Genomic DNA, 21,101 nt, shown 5'->3' on the forward strand with positions numbered 1-21,101 from the left:
ATGTACAAGTAGAATAAATAGAGTAATAAATCTGTACAAGCATTTATACAGGTGCTCTGGGGAGGGGAAGGAGGTATGGGGAGGGAGAGAGGAAGGAGGGGGCTCAGTCTGGGAAGGCCTCCTGGAGGAGGTGAGCTCTCAGTAGGGCTTTGAAGGGAGGAAGAAAGCTAGCTTGACAGATGTGCAGAGGGAGGGCATTCCAGGCCAGGGGGATTATATAATCCAGGTCCTCTGACTTCCAGTCCCGTGTTCTTTCTTCTAAACCACACTTTCTGGGGTCAGGGTCACTGGAACATGGGCCAGCTAGAAACTGCTCTCCTTGTGATGGGGATCAGTAAAGAGGAGTGAAAACCCGAGTTTATCAAGCCTCATCCCACTCTGTCACTGCACCATTTAAGGCAGGCACTGTCTAGATCTACTTGGGACAAAACAAACATTGATTCTGTTTTGTTTTTAGAACGGTAGAACCCACGAGTGTCTCAACGGCCATATTGTCAGTAGTCTCGTTTTCAACTTAATGAAAGCTGGGATTTGCTGTTAGTATATTTGTTGCAAATCAGCACTGAACGTACAAAAAGTTGGGAATGTGCAGACAGATTTATTTATTTTTTTAATCCTGAGCGATTTCACCAAGGAGGGAGCTGGGTAGACATCTGCTCCCTGCGGATGTAGGCTTATATGCTCCAGATTTGAGAGGATTTGCAATTTAGGTTTAGTCTCCACAGCAGCCGGAGCCTGCATATGAATGCTGAGGTGCGGGTCAGTGGACAAAAGGAGTGGTCAGTTTTGCCCAGTTAAGGGGTGTGGGTTCGCACTGCCCTTTGGGATCTGACTTGGAGCTGAGCCTGGGCACAAGCGCCCTCCCTCCCTCTGACTCTGTCCCCATTGCTTGATTCGAGAAGCAGCATGGCCTAACATGGCTTGGGAGTCAGAGGATGTGGGTTCTAATCCTGACTCTGCCACATGTCTGTTGAGTGACCTTAAGCAAGTCACATCACTTCTCTGGGCCCGTTACCTCGTCTGTAAAATGGGGATCAAAACTGTGAGCCCCATGTGGATCAGGGATTGTATCCTACCTGATTACCTTGTATCTACTTCATCACTTAGAACAACGCTGGGCACATAGTAAGTGCTTATTATTATTATTAATGATAATAATAATAATAATAATGGTATTTGTTAAGCACTTAGTATGTGCAAAGCACTGTTCTAAGCTCTGGGGGGATACAAGATGATCAGGTTGTCCCGCGTGGGACTCACAGTCTTAATCCCCATTTTCCAGATGAGGTATCTGAGGCACAGAGAAGTGAAGGGACCTGCCTAAAGTCACACAGTTGACAAGTGGCGAAGCCGGGATTAGAACCAGTGACCTCTGACTCCCAAGCCTGTGCTCTTTCCACTAGGCCACACTGCTTGACAAATACAACAATTATTGGTTGTTTTGCTCCCATTGCTCAATGGGCACCGCTGTAATTGGGCCTTTCAGCATCTCTACTGTCTCTTAAAACATAGTTTGCTCATCAGTGGCAGATCAATTTCACTTTTACTTTTGTTTGGATAAACTGGTAAGAAATTAAACAATCGTGGTGAGTAATTAAACTCTTCAGGGGTTTGTAATCCCCTCCACTAGGAAAAAAGAGATGTTTGAGGAAAAACTCCCACAAGGAGGAGGTGAAATAGTATTATGCTAATTAAAATGCAATTAGCTGAGTGAGCTGTACAGCACAAGAGCTTATAATGCGCCTAATTGCTTTTGCAGCTACTGGGCATCTAAAAATAGTGGCTAAGTAAAGAAATGCCTCTCAAGAAAATGACTTTAAAAACTATCTGAGGACTTAGTTGCTTTTCAAACATTTATTTGCCTGATGCTAACCAGCTTTATAGCTGATGGTGAGGTGCATTAGGCAGCAGAAAAGCTTCATTAGGCAGAGAGCCTGCAAATTGGTAAACTGAGCAAGGTGGATCTGGGTGACCGGAATCCTTGCCACGCTGGGGAATAACTCGTCCTCGGGGTAATGACTGGGGCTACTGCTTGGCACGAGCATCAATCTTGAAAGGGCTTGGTTTTCCCATGCCTCTCTCCCTGTTGGTCTAAATGACCTTCCTGAACAAGTTCTGAACTTCAGTAGTATGAATATTTTCTTTCCCGTGGCACTCTGTGGGTGGTTTCCTGACTGACTCCCACAACAAGACCCACTCCTACGGAAATCTGAGCGGCCATTCCCTCTCCTTTTGAAACCAGTTTGACTACAGAGAGGTGCTTTTCCAAGGCAGGCTGTGGGGCATTACGGCCAAAAAGAACAGTCCTCCAGATTGTCGCTCTGCACTTCTTCCAGAGGGCCATGCAGGGCTCTTCCCAAGCTTGGCACCAACAGCAGGGGGAAGAGCACTGAACCTGGCCACGCTACAGAGTAATCTGAAGTAGAGTGTTGTACTCTCCCAAATGCTTAGTACAGTGCTCTACACCCAGTAAGCGCTCAATAAATACCATCGATTTAGAAGCAGCGTGGCTCAGCGGAAAGAGCGTGGGCTTTGGAGTCAGAGGTCATGGGTTCGAATCCCGGCTCTGCCACTTGTCAGCTGTGTGACTTTGGGCAGGTCACTTAACTTCTCTGGGCCTCAGTTATGTCATCTGTAAAATGGGGATTAAGACTGTGAGCCCCCCATGGGGCAACCAGATCACTTTGTAACCTCCCCAGTGCTTAGAACAGTGCTTTGCCCATACTAAGCGCTTAATAAATGCCATTATTATTATTATTATTATTATTATTATCAATTGATTGACTTTAATTTAGATGGATCTTGAAAGATCAGGAATGGACAGCAACCCCAAGCCCCTGGATCTGTCCTGGGACTGGTATATTGGCTGAACTTGTCTGCCGTGTGACCTTGGGCAAGTCACTTAACTTCTCTGTGCCTCAGTTACTTCATCTGTAAAATGGGGATCGAGACTGTTAGCCCTATATGGGACAGGGACTATGTCCAACCTGATTGGCCTGCAATCACTCCAGTGCTTAGAACAGTGCTTGACAAATGGTAAGCACTTCACAAATACCATCATTATTATTATTATTAGAGTAAATCCCTTGCCTTCTCTGGGTTTCTGTGCCCTCATCGGTATGGTGGGGAGAATATTTATCCCTTTTCCTAGTAAATGAGGCAATCATTATTTCAGTCTGCCAATGTGAGTTGATTAATTTTCCCAAATCAATACTAGCGAGTTGAGCCTTTTCACACTTGCTCCAGTGTCCTTTTGAAAAGTAGATAGCAGTTTGCAGCTGCTGAGTTTCTTGACAAACAGGATGCTTGGAGTTATTCCATATTTGCGGCATTCAGTATTTAGGACAGTGTGGCCTGATGGATAGAGCACAGGCTTAGGATTCAGCAGGACCTGGGTTCTAATCCTAGCCCTGCCACATATCTGCTGTGTGACCTTGGGCAAGTCGCTTCACTTCTCTGTGCCTCTGTTACCTCATCTGTAAAATAGGGATTCATAGTGTGATCCTCATGTGGGACATGGACTGTGTCCATCCTGATAAGCTTCTGTCTACCCCCAGCAGTTAGTACAGTGCCTCACACATAGTTAGCGCTTAGCAAGTACCATTAAAAAAAAAGAGTTCAATACCAGTTCCCCCTTCTACTGTGAGTGCCTTGTTGGACAGGAAATGTGTCTGACCTGATTAACTTGTATCTACCTCTGGGCTTAGACACACAGTAGGTGCTTAACAAATACCGTAATTATTTGCTGGTGGCACTGGCAAAATCCACTGTGAAAAGGATCAGACATTCAGCCTGGCCCACAACAGCTGATGGAAAATTCAACCATATGGAAAGGACTGAAGGCCCTGACACCCACTAGCATTTTTAGCGCTGCAATGTAAGTGTCCTTCCATGGTCAGCTTGAAGTACGGATGGCAAAGAATATTTGTCTACGCAGTAAAACCCTTTGCAGAATTTTTCAACTAGGGGACTAAAAACTTCTTAAGCAGGAAAGAAAATGGAAAATTGGGATATATCTGTGACTCCTAAAAATCTGAACCCCTCAAGTGGGAAAGCTGCATAAAATCATTAAAATAATCAAATAATCAAAATAAAATAAATAATAAATAAATAAATAAAATAATCAAAAGATAAAAGCATTAAAATAAGATATTTTAATGCAGGGCCCAATGGAGGCAGTGCTAGGTTGTATGAGCAAAAAAAAAAGGCATCACAGAAAGGAACAGTATGGGGGGGGGGGGGGTGCGTGCGCACACGCAAAATGCAGCTGAATGTGATACTCACATTGGCCTTTTTAGTCACACACCCATCCATAGGTGGATTTCAGCAACTGAAGTGTTTTCTTGGAGTACTAAAGTCCTTGTATCTGTGTACTCTAAGAAGGTAGAAAGTCGGTGGAAAAGTGTGGGGTAGAAATCCCTCTAAATATCTGCCATTGGCAGTGTAGAAGGGCATTTTTAATAAAGGGCTTCACTCTGCCAGTGAACAATCAGCTCATGAAAATGCAAGCCTTTCAGTCCTTAAATCGAAGGGGTGGCTGAAAAGATCTTATATGGAGGTGCTAATTCCTTATTTCCAGTAGTCTGTGTTCTAAGTTGTCGTTTCAAGAAAGAAAGAAAGCAATCTTCCTTTAAAGAAATGAATGTACTGAGGATTGTGCAGGAAGAACAATTTGCTTACTAAGGAAATTGGACCATAATTGCTATTGATTTTCAGTTTTTTACAGAGCAACAATCAGATATTTGTCAGTGGGAAGTTGTGTTAGAGAGCTGAGAAGTTTTTGTTATAATTGCATTTTCTTCATCTGGGGCCTGGCTTGGCTTTGATCTCATGTGACTTTGTGTGAACTGTACCCTCTACAGAGCCACCGTGACCACACACTGTCCAAGGGTCCAGCAGGATAATTCTGTTAATAATAGTAATTGTATTTGTTAAGCACTTACTATATACCAAGGACTGTACTAAACACTGGGATGGATACAAGCAAATCGGGTTGGATACAGGCCCTGTCCCACATGGGGCTCACAGTCTCAATCCCCATGTTAAAGATAGGTAACTGAGGCACAGAGAAGTAAAGTGACTTGCCCAAGGTCACACAGCAGACAACTGGCAGAGCTGGGATTAGAACCCGTGACTTTCTGATTTTGAGGCCTGTGCTGAGGTGGAGGTGATTATGGTCGTCTCTGGCCAGGCAGCTAGACTTGATTTAGGGTTCCATCTACCAAATCTCCTCCCAACCTTGAGGACTGCAGTGTTTGCTGCCAAGAAATGAGAACCACGCCACCCCCCCACACACATACACACACACATAGGCAGGAAATTGGTCCGAGACAGAGCTGGAATGAGGGGAAAATAGATTTATCTCTTCAGCCCCTCACAGAACTGAACCCATGATGGAGGAAATGCCATCGATTGATCGATTTGATTCTTTTTTTTTTAACCCATCTGCAAGTTTTCCTTATTCTCCCGGGATCCAGGAACTGCCTGACCCTTTCCTAGAGTGAATGTATGTGACCCTGTCACACTATGCACAAAGAGGAATAAGGAGGGCCGGGGATGGGCTTGGAAAAGCAAAGAGAACAGTAACAACTCTTGGAATGCAGAAGAGTGTAGCAAATTTCCTGCAGCTGAAATGGAGATAGAGTCTTATTTGGGAAGCCTCAAAGCAATCCCTGCCTGGGTCTTCAAGGCTGGAATAAGAATGGGGTTTTCACTTTCACTGCCAGGGCTGGGGTTAGTGTTACACTGGGCACCTCTCTCTTCTATTTTGCTCAAAACTACCATGTAACTCAACAGGACAGAGACAGTGCACAACAGTGAAAGCAGACAGCAGTCCACTCCATGGTTATGTGAGTTGCAGCTGAGCTTTTGGCTTCTGAATATAAAATCTGATTTGGGAGACAGGAGAAGGATGAGATAATGGCAGAAAAGGGAAGAGTCTTTTTTGTTCCAGACTCTAGGTCAAGCCCTACTATCTTCAAGCTATTTGAGTTGAGCTTGAGTGAATTAGATCCAGAAGGAGGTTCCTCAGATCCTGGGGTGGTCCACAGGACATGAGTGTCAATGAGAAGATCTGTTTCTGTTCTGTATGCATTTCATTATTTTTAGGACTCTATATCAGAAACTGAGTAGAGAAGAGAAACAAGCAAATGAGCTTTTTTGGCTCCAGGTTAGCAGCTCTAGGAAAAGATTTGGTTGGGAAAGTGATAGGAGGCCATGAGAAACAGTGTTGCCTAGTGTAAAGAGCCCAGGACTGGGAGTCAGTAGTCCTGAGTTCTAATCTGAGCTCTGCCAATGTTGTGCTGTGTAACCTCGGGCAAGTCACTTCTCTGTGCCTCAGTTGACTCACCTGTAAAATGGGGGCTAAATCTCCCTCCTACTTAGACTGAGAGCCCCTTTTGGAACAGAGACTGTATCCAACCTGGTTAACTTGTATCTACCCCAGTGCGTAGAACAATGCTTGATACCCAGTAAGCACTTTACAAATACCATAATAAAACAATGTGGGTTTGGGATTGTCTAGGCTCTCGCCTCAACCCTGGGAAGAGGAGAGTAGAAGCTTCAGGACCACCAGGGTTCATTCAACCAGCTCCACAGGGGAGGGGACGTCTGCGGTTGCACATCTGGGTTTCAGCTCAGGGGATCATGCTTACCTTGTGTCATTTCTAGTACCCACTGGTGGCCGACTTATTTCAAGATGAGAGAGATTCAGCACCTACCTCCTCAGCTGGAAAAGGAGCAACTTCGAAAATCAGCATCCGCTCTTCCAAGCCGACCTTGAAAGCTTCCAACAAAGAACACAAGAAAACTGTCGGGCACCAGGTCAGAATCTCTCGTGGCCCAAATACCCATGAAAAACTAAGACTTGTTATTCTCCCAGTAGCTTTGGCCCCTCTCTGAGCTTTCTGGACCAGTGAGTTATGGGTGAGCCCCCCCACCCCCCCATACTAAAGTAGGTAGTCGGTAGTTTTTTTTCAAGTGCTTAGTCTGTGCAGAGTGCTGTACTAAGTGTTTGAACGAGTATCATCAGTGTTAGTACAAACATTCACTACTCTCAAGGAGCGTACAGTCTGGCCGGGGTGATAAATGCTAAAATACAGTCCTGGTAGGGGGAAGTAACGGAGTTTAAATACATGTACATAATAATAAACGTGGTATTTGTTAAGCGCTTCCTATGTGCCGAGCACTGTTCTAAGTGCTGGAGTGATTATAACCTAAACAGGTTGGAGATAGTCCCTGTCCCACATGGGGCTCACAAACAGCATGGCTTAATGGAAAGAGCACGGCCTTGGGAGTCAGAGGTTGTGGGTTCTAGTCCCGGCTCCACCACTTATAAGCTGTGTGACTTGGGGCAAGTCACTTAACTTCTCTGGGCCTTAGTTACCTCATCTGTAAAATGCGGATTAAGACAGTGAACCCCATGTGGGATAACCTGATTACCTTGTATCTACCCCAGTGGTTAGAACAGTACTTGGCACATAGTAAGCACTTAACAAATACCATCATTGTTATTATTATTATTTTACAGATGAGGTAACTGAGACACAGAGAAGTCAAGTGACTTACCCAAGATCACACAGCAGACATATGGCAGAGCCAGGATTAAAACCCAGACCTCTGACTCCCGGGCCCATGCTCTTTCCACTAGGCCATGCTACTTCTCTAATAAGTGCTATGGTTTGAGCCACCAAGTTTTTAGGGAGTGAGGACTCAACTGCCTCGATGATATAGAAGTTTTGAGGACATTCAATCAATCAATGGTATTTATTAAGTGCTTACAATGTGCAGAGCAGGTTCCCTGCCCAAATTGAGTTTACAGTCTAGAGAGGATATATAGAGAGTAAATAAAGTCAGTGAAGGAGGGGAAATCGAGTGGGGAGAAAAAGATGATTTTGGGAGCCATGGAATGCTTTGGTATTATTGGGCTTTTGAACTCAACATTCTCTGTGCTGTAGATGAGCATTGCAGTATGCTCTACAGAAGGGAAACAGAGCACCAGGGAGCCCATAAGGAAAGGAGATGGCTACTTTACCAGAGGGGATTTGGAGTAAAGCCACAGGGAAAGAACCAGTACAGTGCTGTGCACATAGTAAGCACTCAAAAAATACCATTGATCGATTGGAAAGTCCCAGAAGATAAGGGGAATCCAAGGGCAGCCACTAAGAAGAGGGGAGGAGCCATGGAGAGGGGAAAAGGGGTTAACTGCTCCCCCAGACCATGGGTTTCTCAGCCAGGAGCCATTCTTGGGCTAAGGACTCCTTTGAAACTAAACACAAAGTCAGTTGAGACCCCATACTGGAGATCAGCCTGGGCCTTTTTGCATCATGTTTTTTAGTCAATCAATAGTACTTATCAAGCACTTACTGTGTGCAAAGCACTATTCTGAGCCCTTGGGAGAGTACATATAACAGAATTTATAGGCACTTTCCTGCCCACAATGTACTTACAGTCTAGAGGGGGAGGCAATCGTTAATAAAGTAAATAAATCATGGATATGTACATAAGTGTTGTGGGGCTAAGGGAGGACGAATAAAGGGAGGAAATCCAAGATCAAGGGAGTTGCAGAAGGGAGTGGGAGAAAAAGAAATGAGGGCTTTGTCAGGGATGGCCATTTGGTCTCCAAAGCCCAACTGACCCAGAATGTGGTATATATGTTTGTACGTATTTATTACGTATTATTGTATTGTATTATTCCCCCGGGCCTGGAATGCCCTCCCTCTGCCCATCCGCCAAGCTAGCTCTCTTCCTCCCTTCAAGGCCCTACTGAGAGCTCACCTCCTCCAGGAGGCCTTCCCAGACTGAGCCCCTTCCTTCCTCTCCCCCTTGTCCCCCTCTCCATCCCCCCCATCTTACCTCCTTCCCTTCCCCACAGCACCTGTATATATGTATATATGTTTGTACATATTTATTACTCTATTTATTTTACTTGTACATATCTATTCTATTTATTTTATTTTGTTAGTATGTTTGGTTTTGTTCTCTGTCTCCCCCTTTTAGACTGTGAGCCCACTGTTGGGTAGGGACTGTCTCTATATGTTGCCAACTTGTACTTCCCAAGTGCTTAGTACAGTGCTCTGCACACAGTAAGCGCTCAATAAATACAATTGATGATGATGATGTACGTATTTATTACTCTATTTATTTATTTATTTTACTTGTACATATCTATTCTATTTATTTTATTTTGTTCATATGTTTTGTTTTGTTCTCTGTCTCCCCCTTCTAGACTGTGAGCCCACTGTTGGGTAGGGACCGTCTCTATATGTTGCCAACTTGTACTTCCCAAGCGCTTAGTACAGTGCTCTGCACACAGTAAGTGCTCAATAAATACAATTGATTGATTGATTGATTGGTAGGTATCTAAAATCCCACTTCTTGGGACTCTGTTTCAAAATGCTATTATTTTTATCTTTTCCAGTTCCGCACCTCTTTGCACTTGCTCATGGAGACCCTGAACGCCACCACTCCTCACTACGTACGCTGCATCAAGCCAAATGACGAAAAGCTTCCGTTCCAGTAAGTGCTGGGCCCAGATCCCAGAGTGTGGCGGCCGCTGCAGAGCTTCTGCCTCTTCCCCAATCCTCCATCCTCCACAGTCTTTTAGACTGTGAGCCCACTGTTGGGTAGGGACTGTCTCTATATGTTGCCAACTTGTACTTCCCAAGCGCTTAGTACAGTGCTCTGCACACAGTAAGCACTCAATAAATACGATTGATGATGATGATCCTGCGCGTCACCCAGGGGACACTTAAGCTGGGCTGCAGGGTCAGCCACTCTCTTCCTCTGGAGGCGGAACAGACGACAGATGGTCACTCTGTCTGCCCTCCGGTTTTTGGCTTGCTGCCCCAGCCCTCATTGGCCGCTCCCCAGAGCCATCTGGCCCTTGTAGTAACCCCTGGGTAACCTTTTCTGTTCCTGCATCCATTGCTTTCTAGGTCAACTTGAGTCTTGCCCCTCAACGTGAACCCCAAGTAGCCATTTTCTGCTAACTCTGGGAAGGGGAGCTCTGCACTGGCCAGGACCTGGGGGAGAGAATCCCCTGGCAGAGTTTCAGTGAAAGTGGGGAGCCTTGACAGCAGATTGTTGATATTCAAACAATTATATTTATGCAGCCCTTACTGTGTGCAGAACTGTACTTAGCACTGGAGAGACTACATTATGACAGAGTTGGTTGACACATTCCCTGCCCACAGCAAGCTCATAGAATAGAGGAGGAAACAGACATTAATACAAGTTTCTTCATTCATTCATTCAATGGTATTTATTGAGCACTTACTCTGTACTAAGTGCTTGGAAGAGTTAATCAGGTTGGACACATGTCTTCCCCACATGGGGCTCACAGTCTAAGTAGGAGGAAGAATAGGTATTTCATCTCCATTTTGCAGCTGAGGATACTGGGGCACAGAGCTATAAAGTGACTTGCCCAATTTCATAATCAGCAGATAGTGAGGTGAGTGCTACAAAGATGTCCAGGAAGGCAAGAGCAAGCTCCTTTTCTCTCAGGGGTCTTCCCTCTTCCTCCAGCTTCTGCTGGAGAAGTGACTGCCTTATTACTTCACTATTTGACCCATCCTGGCTCCCTAGAGTGCTTAGCCTCAGTGATCAATTGTTTCTTTCCCCATCATTGAGGTAATTACCTCAGGGATTCCTTCTTGCCAAGTGCCCTTCTTTCCTACCTCTCCGGGTGAAAGACTCCACCCTGGTTTCCTGGTGTAAAGCCTCTGGAGTGTGGGATACCACAGACCATGAGCTTCTTTTGCTGGAAGGTGGAGATTGAAGGGGAGCAAGGAGAGGAAACTTGCCTTCACTGCCCAGGAAATCAATTAAGCAGCTTGTGACTTCTGATACAGTGCCAAGTTCTGAAACCAGGTGACTTCTCCCACTGTGCTCAGCAGTCATCATCTTCAGCAGAAAATGCACAGTTCAGCAGAAAAAAAGGAATTACATTTAAACACTAACCATGGGGTGGAGGTAGGGATAAAGACCTCTGGTGGGCTCTGAACTCAGTCCGAGAAATAGCCGCCAACCTAAGAATAATAATAATAATAATTGTACTTGTTAAGCACTTACTATGTGCCAAACACTCCCCTAACCTCTGGGATAGATACAAGTTAATCAGGTTGGACATAAGCCCTGTCCCAGATGGGGCTCACACTATTATCCCCATTTTACAGATGAAGTAACTCAGGCACAGAAAAATTAAGTGACTTACCCAAGGACACACAGCAGACATATGGCAGAGCTGCAATTAGAACCCAGGTCCTTCTGACTCCCAGACTGTCCCCACCCAGTCGATGATCCAGGCCCCCAGATCTCTGCTTCTTCCAGGAGTGCAGAGTTCAAGTGTAGAGATGCAGTGTCAGAAGGGAACTTTACAGCAAGGGGAGGGAGGATGAGAGAGTTGCCTTTTCCGCACTTGGCTCAGTTATTGAGGCTGTGGGGGCAAAGTCCTTCTGACCAGCCCAGCCCATAAGCCCAGTTCTGTCGGAGAGGACATCACATCGGTGTAAGGAAATATGAACATTCTCCAGGGCCCTCAGGGTCTGGCAGATTCATATTTGGGCAGAGATGATGATGATGCTAACCCCAAGCATCAGAATGTATACTCTTCTCTCTAGATGGCTCTTCTGCTGTAAGACAAAGCTGCTGAGATTGAGCATGTAATGTGTAGGAGCTCCAGTGCCTACATCCTAGTCTTTGCCTCATGGTATCCCAGTTGGACATACCCCAGGTGCTTTTTACCCTTTTTATACCTAGTGACTCTATGTGCTGCCTTAGGGTGAAACCTGGGACTATAAGCAACATTGATTGGGGACCCCTTACTTTTTCTAACAAAAAGTGCTGTATCCTTGCGATGGCCACTTCTGCTAGGTAAATCTTCCTTTCCCCCAGCCCTATTCTCTCCTTCCTCTTCCGTAACATGCCTTTGGAGGAAAGAGGACACATAAATAAGAGAGTGACTCTGTTTAAAGGGTGGCACACAAGAACCAGGAATCGAATTTCAAGCAGTGTGAATCTGTATTCCCATGTGTGTGATTCCATTACCCTAACGGATCTCATCGGCTTAACTCTCTCTCTTTAATGGTGCTTTTTAAACAGTGCTCACAAACCCTCCCAAAAAGTAGTTGACCCAGAACAGTCATTTTGGGTCATTCCAAGCCAAGGACAGCGTCTAAATCCATTTATAGAAGACAAAGCCACTGAGGTTTGAGCATTTAGTGTCTGGGAACTCCAGGTTCTACAGCTTTGTCTAAGTCCCATGGCATACCCAGCTAGATACACCCATGATGCTTTTTACCCTTTTTATACCTAGTGACCTTGTGAGCTGCCTTAGAGAGGGCAACACCTCGAGTTATAAGCAACATCGATTGGTCAGCAGAACAGGTCACTGCAGGCTAATTAGAATATAACTTTTTGGACAGTGATAATTCGATAGGGCAATCCAAAAAAGGATTCTGAACAAGTTCTGGTTAGAACGTTCTTCTGGAGCTAGCAGTTCAGTTGGAATTTGAATAATGGTGGAGGGTAGTTAGCCACAGACCAGTAATCCTTTCTGTTTGCTGTAGTTAATAAAGAATTCATTTCCCTCCATACAAATGAGCCAGCAGCCTGCCCCATGTCCTACTGGGCTTTAGTCCTGAGTCAACATCAATCTTGCAGCTACCTGGGGCTGTAAATTCCCAGCATGGAGGAGGTAAAGGATAAAGCCCTTGTTTGTCTCCAAGCTAGCTTTGCTGGCAGATCTCCTGCCTGATTAGGAAATCTACCCCCTCCACGGGCACCAGTGTCCCCATCACTTCACACCTTATAAAATCACTTGCATCCATTCTTCTTCCCTCCATGAAGTCCAGCTTCAAACACTAAGGCTCTGATAGCTCCTTCTCCTCCACCTTCAAACACACCCACGTGTCCCCCCCCCCATGCTAAACAATGTCCTCCTTTGACCCCACTGTACCTTTCAGAGTTCACCCTCCTCTTTTTTTTTTTAAGTTATTGTAAAGCGTTTACTATGTGCCATGCGTGAGATGTAAGATAATCAGGTTGGATACAGACCCTGTTCCACATGGGGATCACAGTGTAAATAGAAGGGAGTAGGACTTACTCTCCATTTTGCAGATGAGTATAATGAGGCACAGGAAAGTTAAATGATTTGCCCAAGGTCACACTGCAGATGAGTGTTGGAGGCAGAATTGGAACCCAGGTCTTCTGACTCTCTGGTCCGTGCTCTTTTCATTAGTCCACACTGCCTCCCCATTCCTGCCCAAGCTCCTCAAGTGGGTTGCAACATCTGCTGACTCCACGTCCTCTCTTTCAACTCCCTCTTTGACCCTCTTCAATCCAGCTTCCACTCCCTCTGCTCCATTGGAACTGTTCTTTCTGCAGTCAACAGTGAGCTCTTCACCAAAAAGAATTGACTAAACGTCATTTTGCATATGTGTCCTCACTCTCCTCAAAATATTTCCAGTGGTTGCCCATTCCTCTCCTCTCCTCTCCAAGCAGTGGCTACTGGCCATTGACTTTAGGGCACTCAATCAACTTTCTCTCCCTGCTACTTATCCTGTTTCCTCTCCCACTCCACACCTTGCTTTGCTTCTTTAAAGGAATTTATTCGCTGTGTCCCCTTGTCTCCCTTGCTGATATCTTGCTCAAGCACCCCCTGCTACTTGGTTTGTAGCCACTAAACTACTGATTTCCCTATCTTCAAGGCCCTTCTGAAATCACATCTCCAGGAGGCTTTTCATCATCTTCCCACTCTATTTCTAAGCCCACTGCCACTTCAGCACATGCCCTTCCTCTCCACCTCTCCCCCCATTCCCCAATAGTACTTATAAATATATCTTACCTGTGTTTTATGGTATTTGTGCCAGACTCTGTACTAAGCATTGGGGCACTATGATTTATTTTAATGTCTGTCTTCCCTGCTAGTTTGTGCATTCTTTGAGGGCAGGGATCATGCCTACTTATTCTGTTATTGTTTCTCAAGCATTTACTTATTTATTGCTCTGATCACAGTAGGCATTCGAATACCACTGATTGACTAATTTTTTTTGGTAACCTACCAGCCTACTCAATTTTCACGAGTCTTTCTCACATTACTGTAGACTTGATTCATCTGATCGTATTGCATAGCAGTAATTAGCTTAAAGTTCGATACTAGCAATTTGCACCTCTATTAAAACTCTTACAAGCTCCCAGTCTCATTTCTTTTCAATTTTGCTTACTTTCAGGTCCTGAGCCTGGGTGTGCATGCTAGTTGTTTTGTTTTTTTTTAAGTGGTAATTGTGAAATGCTTACTATGTGGAGAAGCAGCGAGGTCATGGGTTCTAATCCCTGCCCTGCCACATGTCTGCTGTATGACTTTGGGCAAGTCACTTCACTTCTCTGGGCCTCAGTTTCCTTATTTGTAAAATGGGGATTGAGTTTGAGCCTTCTGTGGGAAAGGGACTGTGTTCAGCTTAACTTGAATCTACTCCAGTGTTTAGAACAGTTTGACATATAGTAAGTGCTTAACAAGTACCATAATTATTATTATTATGTGTCAGGCACTGTTCTGTGTCCCACATGGGGTTCACTGTCTTAGTCCCCATTTTACAGATGAGGTAACTGAGGCACCGAAAAGGAAAGTAGCCATCTGTCTACTTGTTTTGCTGTCTGTCACCCCTTCTAGACTGAGAGCTTCTTGTTTGGGTAGGGACCATCTCTATACGTTGCTGATTTATACTTCCCAAGTGTTTAGTATAGTGCTTTGCATACAGTAGGCACTCAATAAATACAATTGAATGAATGAATGAATAAAGTGAATTACCCAAGGTCACACAGCAAAGTGGCCCGTGCTTTATGCACTAGGCAACACTGCTTGGGTTCTCCCCTCAGAATGCGTGAAGACTTTTCATTGAGGCTATGGTCTGTGCAGGAGTTCATATCCCCAAATGTTGTTTTTCAGCTTTGATCCCAAGAGAGCAGTTCAGCAGCTAAGAGCCTGCGGAGTATTGGAGACGATCAGAATCAGTGCAGCGGGATACCCATCAAGGTAATGTTTTGTCAAGTGCGGCTCACATGATAAGCCCTGGAGGGTCTTTGTCTTTCATGGGGCCTGGGCTTCCTAGCTCCCAGCTCTCCCGTGTCTCCAAAAGGGTGAAGGGCAAAGCAGCCTCTTGTTCTGCATTCAGTCTATTCTCCACTAACAGCTCACTTGGCATTTCCCCACTGTCATTGAGAAATAGGTTCAAATGCTAAGGTTAATTAGCCAAGAACAGCATGTGGTTCAAGAGTTCCCAAGTTGTGTGCCTGGAAAGGAAGAAGCTGAAGGAAATATGAGTTTGGATTTGTCTTCAAAATAAGATGAGCCAGTAATAGCCAGCTTTTCCTGAGCAGCATTTCAAAATCCAAAATGGGAGCATCCCATTCTTCAGGGTGACAGGCAAGAGGTGGTTTCCCTCCCTCCCACTCCTGCCCGTAACTGCTTTAACAGTCAATACAATACAATGCAAATCAGTTGTATTTTTTGAGCACCTACTGTATGCAGAGCACTGTGCTAAGCTTTTGGGAGACAGTATGCACCTGCTGTATGCAGAGCACTGTGCTAAGCTTTTGGGAGACAGTATAACAGAGCTGGTACAAAGGTTTCTTGCCCTCAATGAGCTTAGCGTCTAGAAGGGGAGGCAACCATTAATATAAATGAATTACTGATATGTACGTAAGTGCTGAGGGGCTGAGGGTTGGGTGAATAAAGGGTTCAGAGCCAAGTGCAGGGTTGGCACAGAATGAATAGAAGAAGAGGAAAAGAGGGCTTAATCAGGGAAGGCTTCTTGGAGATGTTCCTTCAATAAGGTTTTGAAGGCTTAGAAGCAGCGTGGCCTAGTAGATAGAGCACAGGTCTGGAAGTTAGAAGGTCTTGGGTTCTAATCCCAGCTCAGACACTTGACTGCCGGGTGACCTTGGGCAAGTCACTTAATTTCTCTGAGCCCCTGTTACCTCATCTGTAGAACAGGAATTTAGACTGTGAGCCCCATGTGAGATAAGGACTGTGTCCAACCTGATTAGCTTGATCTACCTCAGTAATTAATACAGTGCCTGGCACATAAAAAGTGCTTAACAAATGCAATTAAAAACATGAAAAAAAAGAAAAGGTGGGGAGAGTGATCATCTGTCAGAAATGAAGAGGAAGGGTGTTCCAGGCCAGAGGCACAGGCATAGAGCATTTGAGCACACATATGCCCAGTGTTATCAATTGGACCCCAGGGCTTAGAGGCAGAGCTAATTGTTCTACTGTTACCAGAGGATTCTTCTACTTCATGAAATGCTGCTAAATGACTTGCAGCTGTTACTCTATCCCCACAGGAGCATCCGGCACTAAACATTTCATTCAGAAAATTCCAAAAAGGCTGTCATTTTGGTCATTCTGTTCTCATTGGTGAGATGATGAGGCCTATCCATGACTCCTTTTCTCATCGCTTAAATCTGACTGTTCTGGCAATCAGACAGATCTCAAGTCTCCCTAAAGTCTCCCCTGCCCAGTCTTTCACTCTCCCATCCTTCCCAGCAATATCTCAAGAGGACATCTCCCCCCTCCTCCTCCTGTGCTTCTGAAACCATCCCTTCTCACCTTATCAAAACAAGGTCCCCTCCTCCCTCTTTCCCTCCCTGACCGCCATCTTCAACTGCTCACTTTCCCGATGGATCCCTTCCAACTACTTTCAAGCAATCCAGTGTTTCCTCATCCTAAAAAATCCCCACTTGACTCTACGTCACCCTCCAGTTGTTGCCCCATCTCCCTCCTATCATTCCTGGAAACCAGCTTGGCCTAGTGGAAAGAGCACAGGCCTGGAAGTCAGAGGACCTGCAGTCTAATCCCATCTCTGCCACATACCTGCTGTGTGACCTTGGGCAAGCCACTTAACTTCTCTGTTCCTCCATTCCCTTATCTGCTAAATGGGGATTCCATGCCTGTTCTCCTTTCCCATTAGACTGTGAGCCCCATATAAGATCTTACTATCTTTTATCTACCCCATCACTTCATACAGTGCTTGGTACGTGATAAGCACTTAACAATGCTATTAATGTTATCATTATTGATATTATTATTCTTCTCCAAACTCCTTGAATGTGTTGTCTACAATCACTGCCTCCACTTCATCTCCTCCAACTCCTTGACTCCCTGTAATCTGGCTTCTTCACCCTTCACTCCATGTAAAATGCTTTCTCTAAGGTCACCAGTGGTTTTCTTCTTGCCAACTACGATAACCTCTATTTCATCCTGATCATCCTCAACCTTTCTGCTACCTTCGACACTGCAGACCCCCTACTCCTGGAAACATTAACTTAACTCGGCTTCACCAACACCAACTCTCCTGGTTCTCCTCCCATCTTGTATGGATGTTCATTCTCAGTTTCTTTTAAAGGCTCCTCCTCTGCCTCCCACCCCGTAATTGAGGGGATCCTTCAGGGCTCAGTTGCAAATCCTCTTCTGTTCTCCACTTTTGCATACTCCTTTAGAGAACTTATTCTCTCCCACGGATTCAACTCTTCTCAGATAATTCCCAAATATACCTCTCCAGGAAAGTTCTTCAAAGGCACAACTATCTTGAGTAGGTTTGGAAAAGAAATAGGGTTTTCCTGGATAAAACAGCATTACGAAGACTGTAGACTTCAGCTAAGAGGAATTCTGTTGTTGGAATTGATATATTAGAGTACATTTGAATTTTTAAGAAAAGATATCATTAAGGAACACAGAAAATAGAGTCCAGTGACTATAAGCAAAGCATAGAGAGAAAGAGAGTGTTGGAGGGAGGGGAGAGGGGGAGAAGTGTCCTTTTTGTGGGTTGTATCCACCCAGATCCTCTGTATTGAACAAATAGAGAGTTTTTTCTTTTCTCATCTGTTCCACTAGCTTTCAGAGCCTTTGTTGGTATTTTCATTCTGCTTCTGTCCAACTCATTCATTCATTCAATCATATTTATGGAGCGCTTACTGTGTGCAGAGCACTGTACTAAGCGCTTGGGAAGTACAAGTTGGCAACATATAGAGATGGTCCCTACCCAACAGCGGGCTCACAGTCTAGAAGGGGGAGACAGACAACAAAACAAAACATATTAACAAAATAAAATAAATACAGTAGTAAATATGTACAAGTAAAATAAATAGAGTAATAAATCTGTACAAGCATATATACAGGTGCTGTGGGGAGGGGAAGGAGGTAGGATGTGGGGGGATGGGGAGGGGGAGGAGGGAGAGAGGAAGGAGGGGGCTCAGTTCTCTAGCAGGCAACTTGGGCCTGGGAGTCAGAAGGACCTGAGTTCTAATGCTAGCTTCACCACTTGCCTGCTGTGTGACCTCGGGCAAGTCATTTAACTTCTCTGTGCCTCAGTTATCTCCTCTGTAAAATGGAGATTAAGATGGTGAGCCCCATGTGAGACATGGACTGTGTTCGACGTGATGATCTTGCATCTACCCCAGCTCTTAGTACAGTGCCTGGCACATAATAAGCACTTAGCAAATACCATTTTTTAAAAAAGATAAAAATAATAACATCCTCTCAACTCAGTCAGGGCCGACTTTGGGCCTTGCAATGTATAGTTTCAAGATGTGTTGCCTAGGCTGTGTCCTGAGGAAGAGGAAGCATCGCTGAAGAGGTTGAAGACTTGGATTCTAGTACCAGACAGTGCTCAAACTCTAGACTGTAAATTTGTTATGGGCAGGGAATGAGTCTATTTACTGTTGTATTGTCCTCTCCTAAGTGCTTAGTCCAGTGCTTTGCACACAGTAAGCACTCAATAAATACGATTTAATGAATGAATGAAACTGACCCATGTGGGGAGTTTAGCCTCTAACCTCTCTGGACTCAGCTTCCCCACCCTAAAATGGAAGCATCTGCTCCCTACATATCACCCAAGCAATCAGCCTTTACAGCTGATAGTGTGACATCTGCCTCTCTGTACATTTCCACAGAAGTATCTGACCAGGAAGGGAAGTATTCCATCTACCTGAAGAGAATCCCATCTGCCAAGTTGCCCAGAAGTCCTCCAGACCCTTCTGGAGTCTTCTGATGAATAATCTTCTCCTTCCACTTAACTCTTCCTACTCTCCCTGGTTATTTCATAGGCAGCTGTCGGACACTTCTCTAAAGCCAAACAAACAGGCACCTGAGCTTTTTAATATATATTTTTAGCCATCACGTGCTGTAGGGAAATGGTGGAGGAAGCGATTACAAATCCAGTTTTCAGAAAGTGACTTTGCAGCAGCCATGAAACTTCCTTCCAGAGAAAGGGGAGCCAGTAACTTGTGCCTCACCTGTCCCCTGTACCTGGAGTTTGACTTTCAGCTCCACCGACTCCGGGCGAAGCTGTCAGAGGAGAAAACCTTGTACAGATCTTTTTGCTGATTCCACTGGCCAGACAGAGCCCAGGAAGAATGGCCACTCTCTCATGGGTGTTCCCCAACGTGGCTTCATGTGCCTCCACAGCTAGAGAATTTGGTCCTATTCAAAATCCATGCCCCAAATAATAATAATAATAATAATTGTGGTATTTGTTCAGCACTTACTGTATTCCAGGTACTGTACTAAGTGCTGGGGTGAATACAAGCAAATTGGGTGGGACCCAATCCCTGTCCCACATGGGGCTCACAGTTGTAATCCCCATAATTCATACAGTTGAGGTAACTGAGGCACACAGAAGTGAAGTAACTTGCCCAAGTCACACATTACTCAAGTGGCAGGGCTGGGATTAGAACCCAGGTCCTATGACTCCCACTAGGAGCTCTATCCACTAGGCCCCGAGGGAATCAAACAGAATTCATCTGGCAGAAATCGGCTTAAGAGAGCTCTGTAGCCTGACCTGTAATGCAATGAAATTGCCTTTAAGCAAGCCCAGACTGATAGCTGTCTAGGCCAGTCCCATTTTCAAAGGAAAAGGAGGCAGAAGAGATGATTAGAACTTTGCTATTTGGGGAACTAAACCTATCTTCCTGCATCCCTTCCTACCTAAGTGCTCCATTATGCTTTGAAAATCCCAAAGCCTCAAATGTATGCTGGGGAGAGATGTCTCCAGTTGCCTTTTGATTTAGTTAACTGCTGGGCTGGGAAAGTGACAGATCTAGTCAGCTGGGGAGATAGAGGCGAAAGAAAAGGGGGCGAGGGATGGTCTGGGCTATCTAATGCTATTTTAATACCATATTCCCCTAAGCCTGCTTTTTAAAATGCATTAGGGAACTGTTATAAACTGGTGGCTAACATTCTCTTTCCCAGATTGATCTATCCGTCTGTTTTGATCCCGGGGTGAAAGTTCTTTTAGCTACTAGCTGATATAAGATGAAAATGTCATCATTCAATGTGAATGCTCTGAAATCATTAAGAAATATGTTCATTATCGTGTACATTAAGCACTGTGATAAATGCACTGTCTTATGGGCGGCGAAAGTCTATTTATCACTGAGCTTTATGTTCACTGTCCCGAAGATGTGTCTCAACCAAAAAGCAATTTGTCTTTCTCTTTAGGAGCTCAGTGATGGGCTGGGTTTATGATAGGCAATGTAAAAAAGTTGCAGACTGCCCAAGCTACTAAAAAAAAAAAAAATCTGACTTTGAGGATTTGGGGTTGTGTTGACTTTGTTGAAAATTCCTTCCTTCACACTCTCTTAGATTCCCCACTCTTCCTATTGTGATTTTCTTTACTTCAGAACTCTGGACAGTGCTTTCTCACAAAGCGTTGCCCTAACATAATTGATTCTCAACTGTCATCCTCTCTGTGGATGATCCATGACAGATTGTCACCAGCTGTGAGCCTACACATCCTCCCACTTTCTCCCACATGGTGGGAACCACATTTTGCTACTTGGCAGAGGCCCAAACTGCTTCCTTTATCAGGAATCATCTGTTGCATGGCCACTGCTTACTTTCATTTCCTTGGCTAATAAGGTAGAGAAAAGCAGCGTGGCTCAGTGGAAAGACCCCGGGCTTGGAAGTCAGAGGTCATGGGTTCCAATCCCAGCTCTGCCACTTGTCAGCTGTGTGACTTTGGGCCAGTCACTTCGCTTCTCTGGGCCTCAGTTCCCTCATCTGTAAAATGGGGATGAAGACTGTGAGCCCCAAATGGGATAACCTG

The 21,101-nt window shown here is 44.9% G+C and overlaps 1 protein-coding gene across 1 annotated transcript in view; it reads left to right on the forward strand.

The window, feature by feature from the left end:
- MYO5B (myosin VB) overlaps positions 1-21,101 on the forward strand; it is a 382,924-nt gene that overhangs the window by 261,372 nt on the left and 100,451 nt on the right. The window contains exons 15-17 of the mRNA XM_038743484.1: positions 6,670-6,822; positions 9,419-9,516; positions 14,945-15,031. Of these exons, the coding sequence (XP_038599412.1) occupies positions 6,670-6,822; positions 9,419-9,516; positions 14,945-15,031 (338 nt within the window). The remainder of the gene's footprint in view (positions 1-6,669; positions 6,823-9,418; positions 9,517-14,944; positions 15,032-21,101) is intronic.

Source organism: Tachyglossus aculeatus, chromosome 3 (assembly GCF_015852505.1).
Source record: "Tachyglossus aculeatus isolate mTacAcu1 chromosome 3, mTacAcu1.pri, whole genome shotgun sequence".
Taxonomy (NCBI): Eukaryota; Metazoa; Chordata; class Mammalia; order Monotremata; family Tachyglossidae; genus Tachyglossus; species Tachyglossus aculeatus.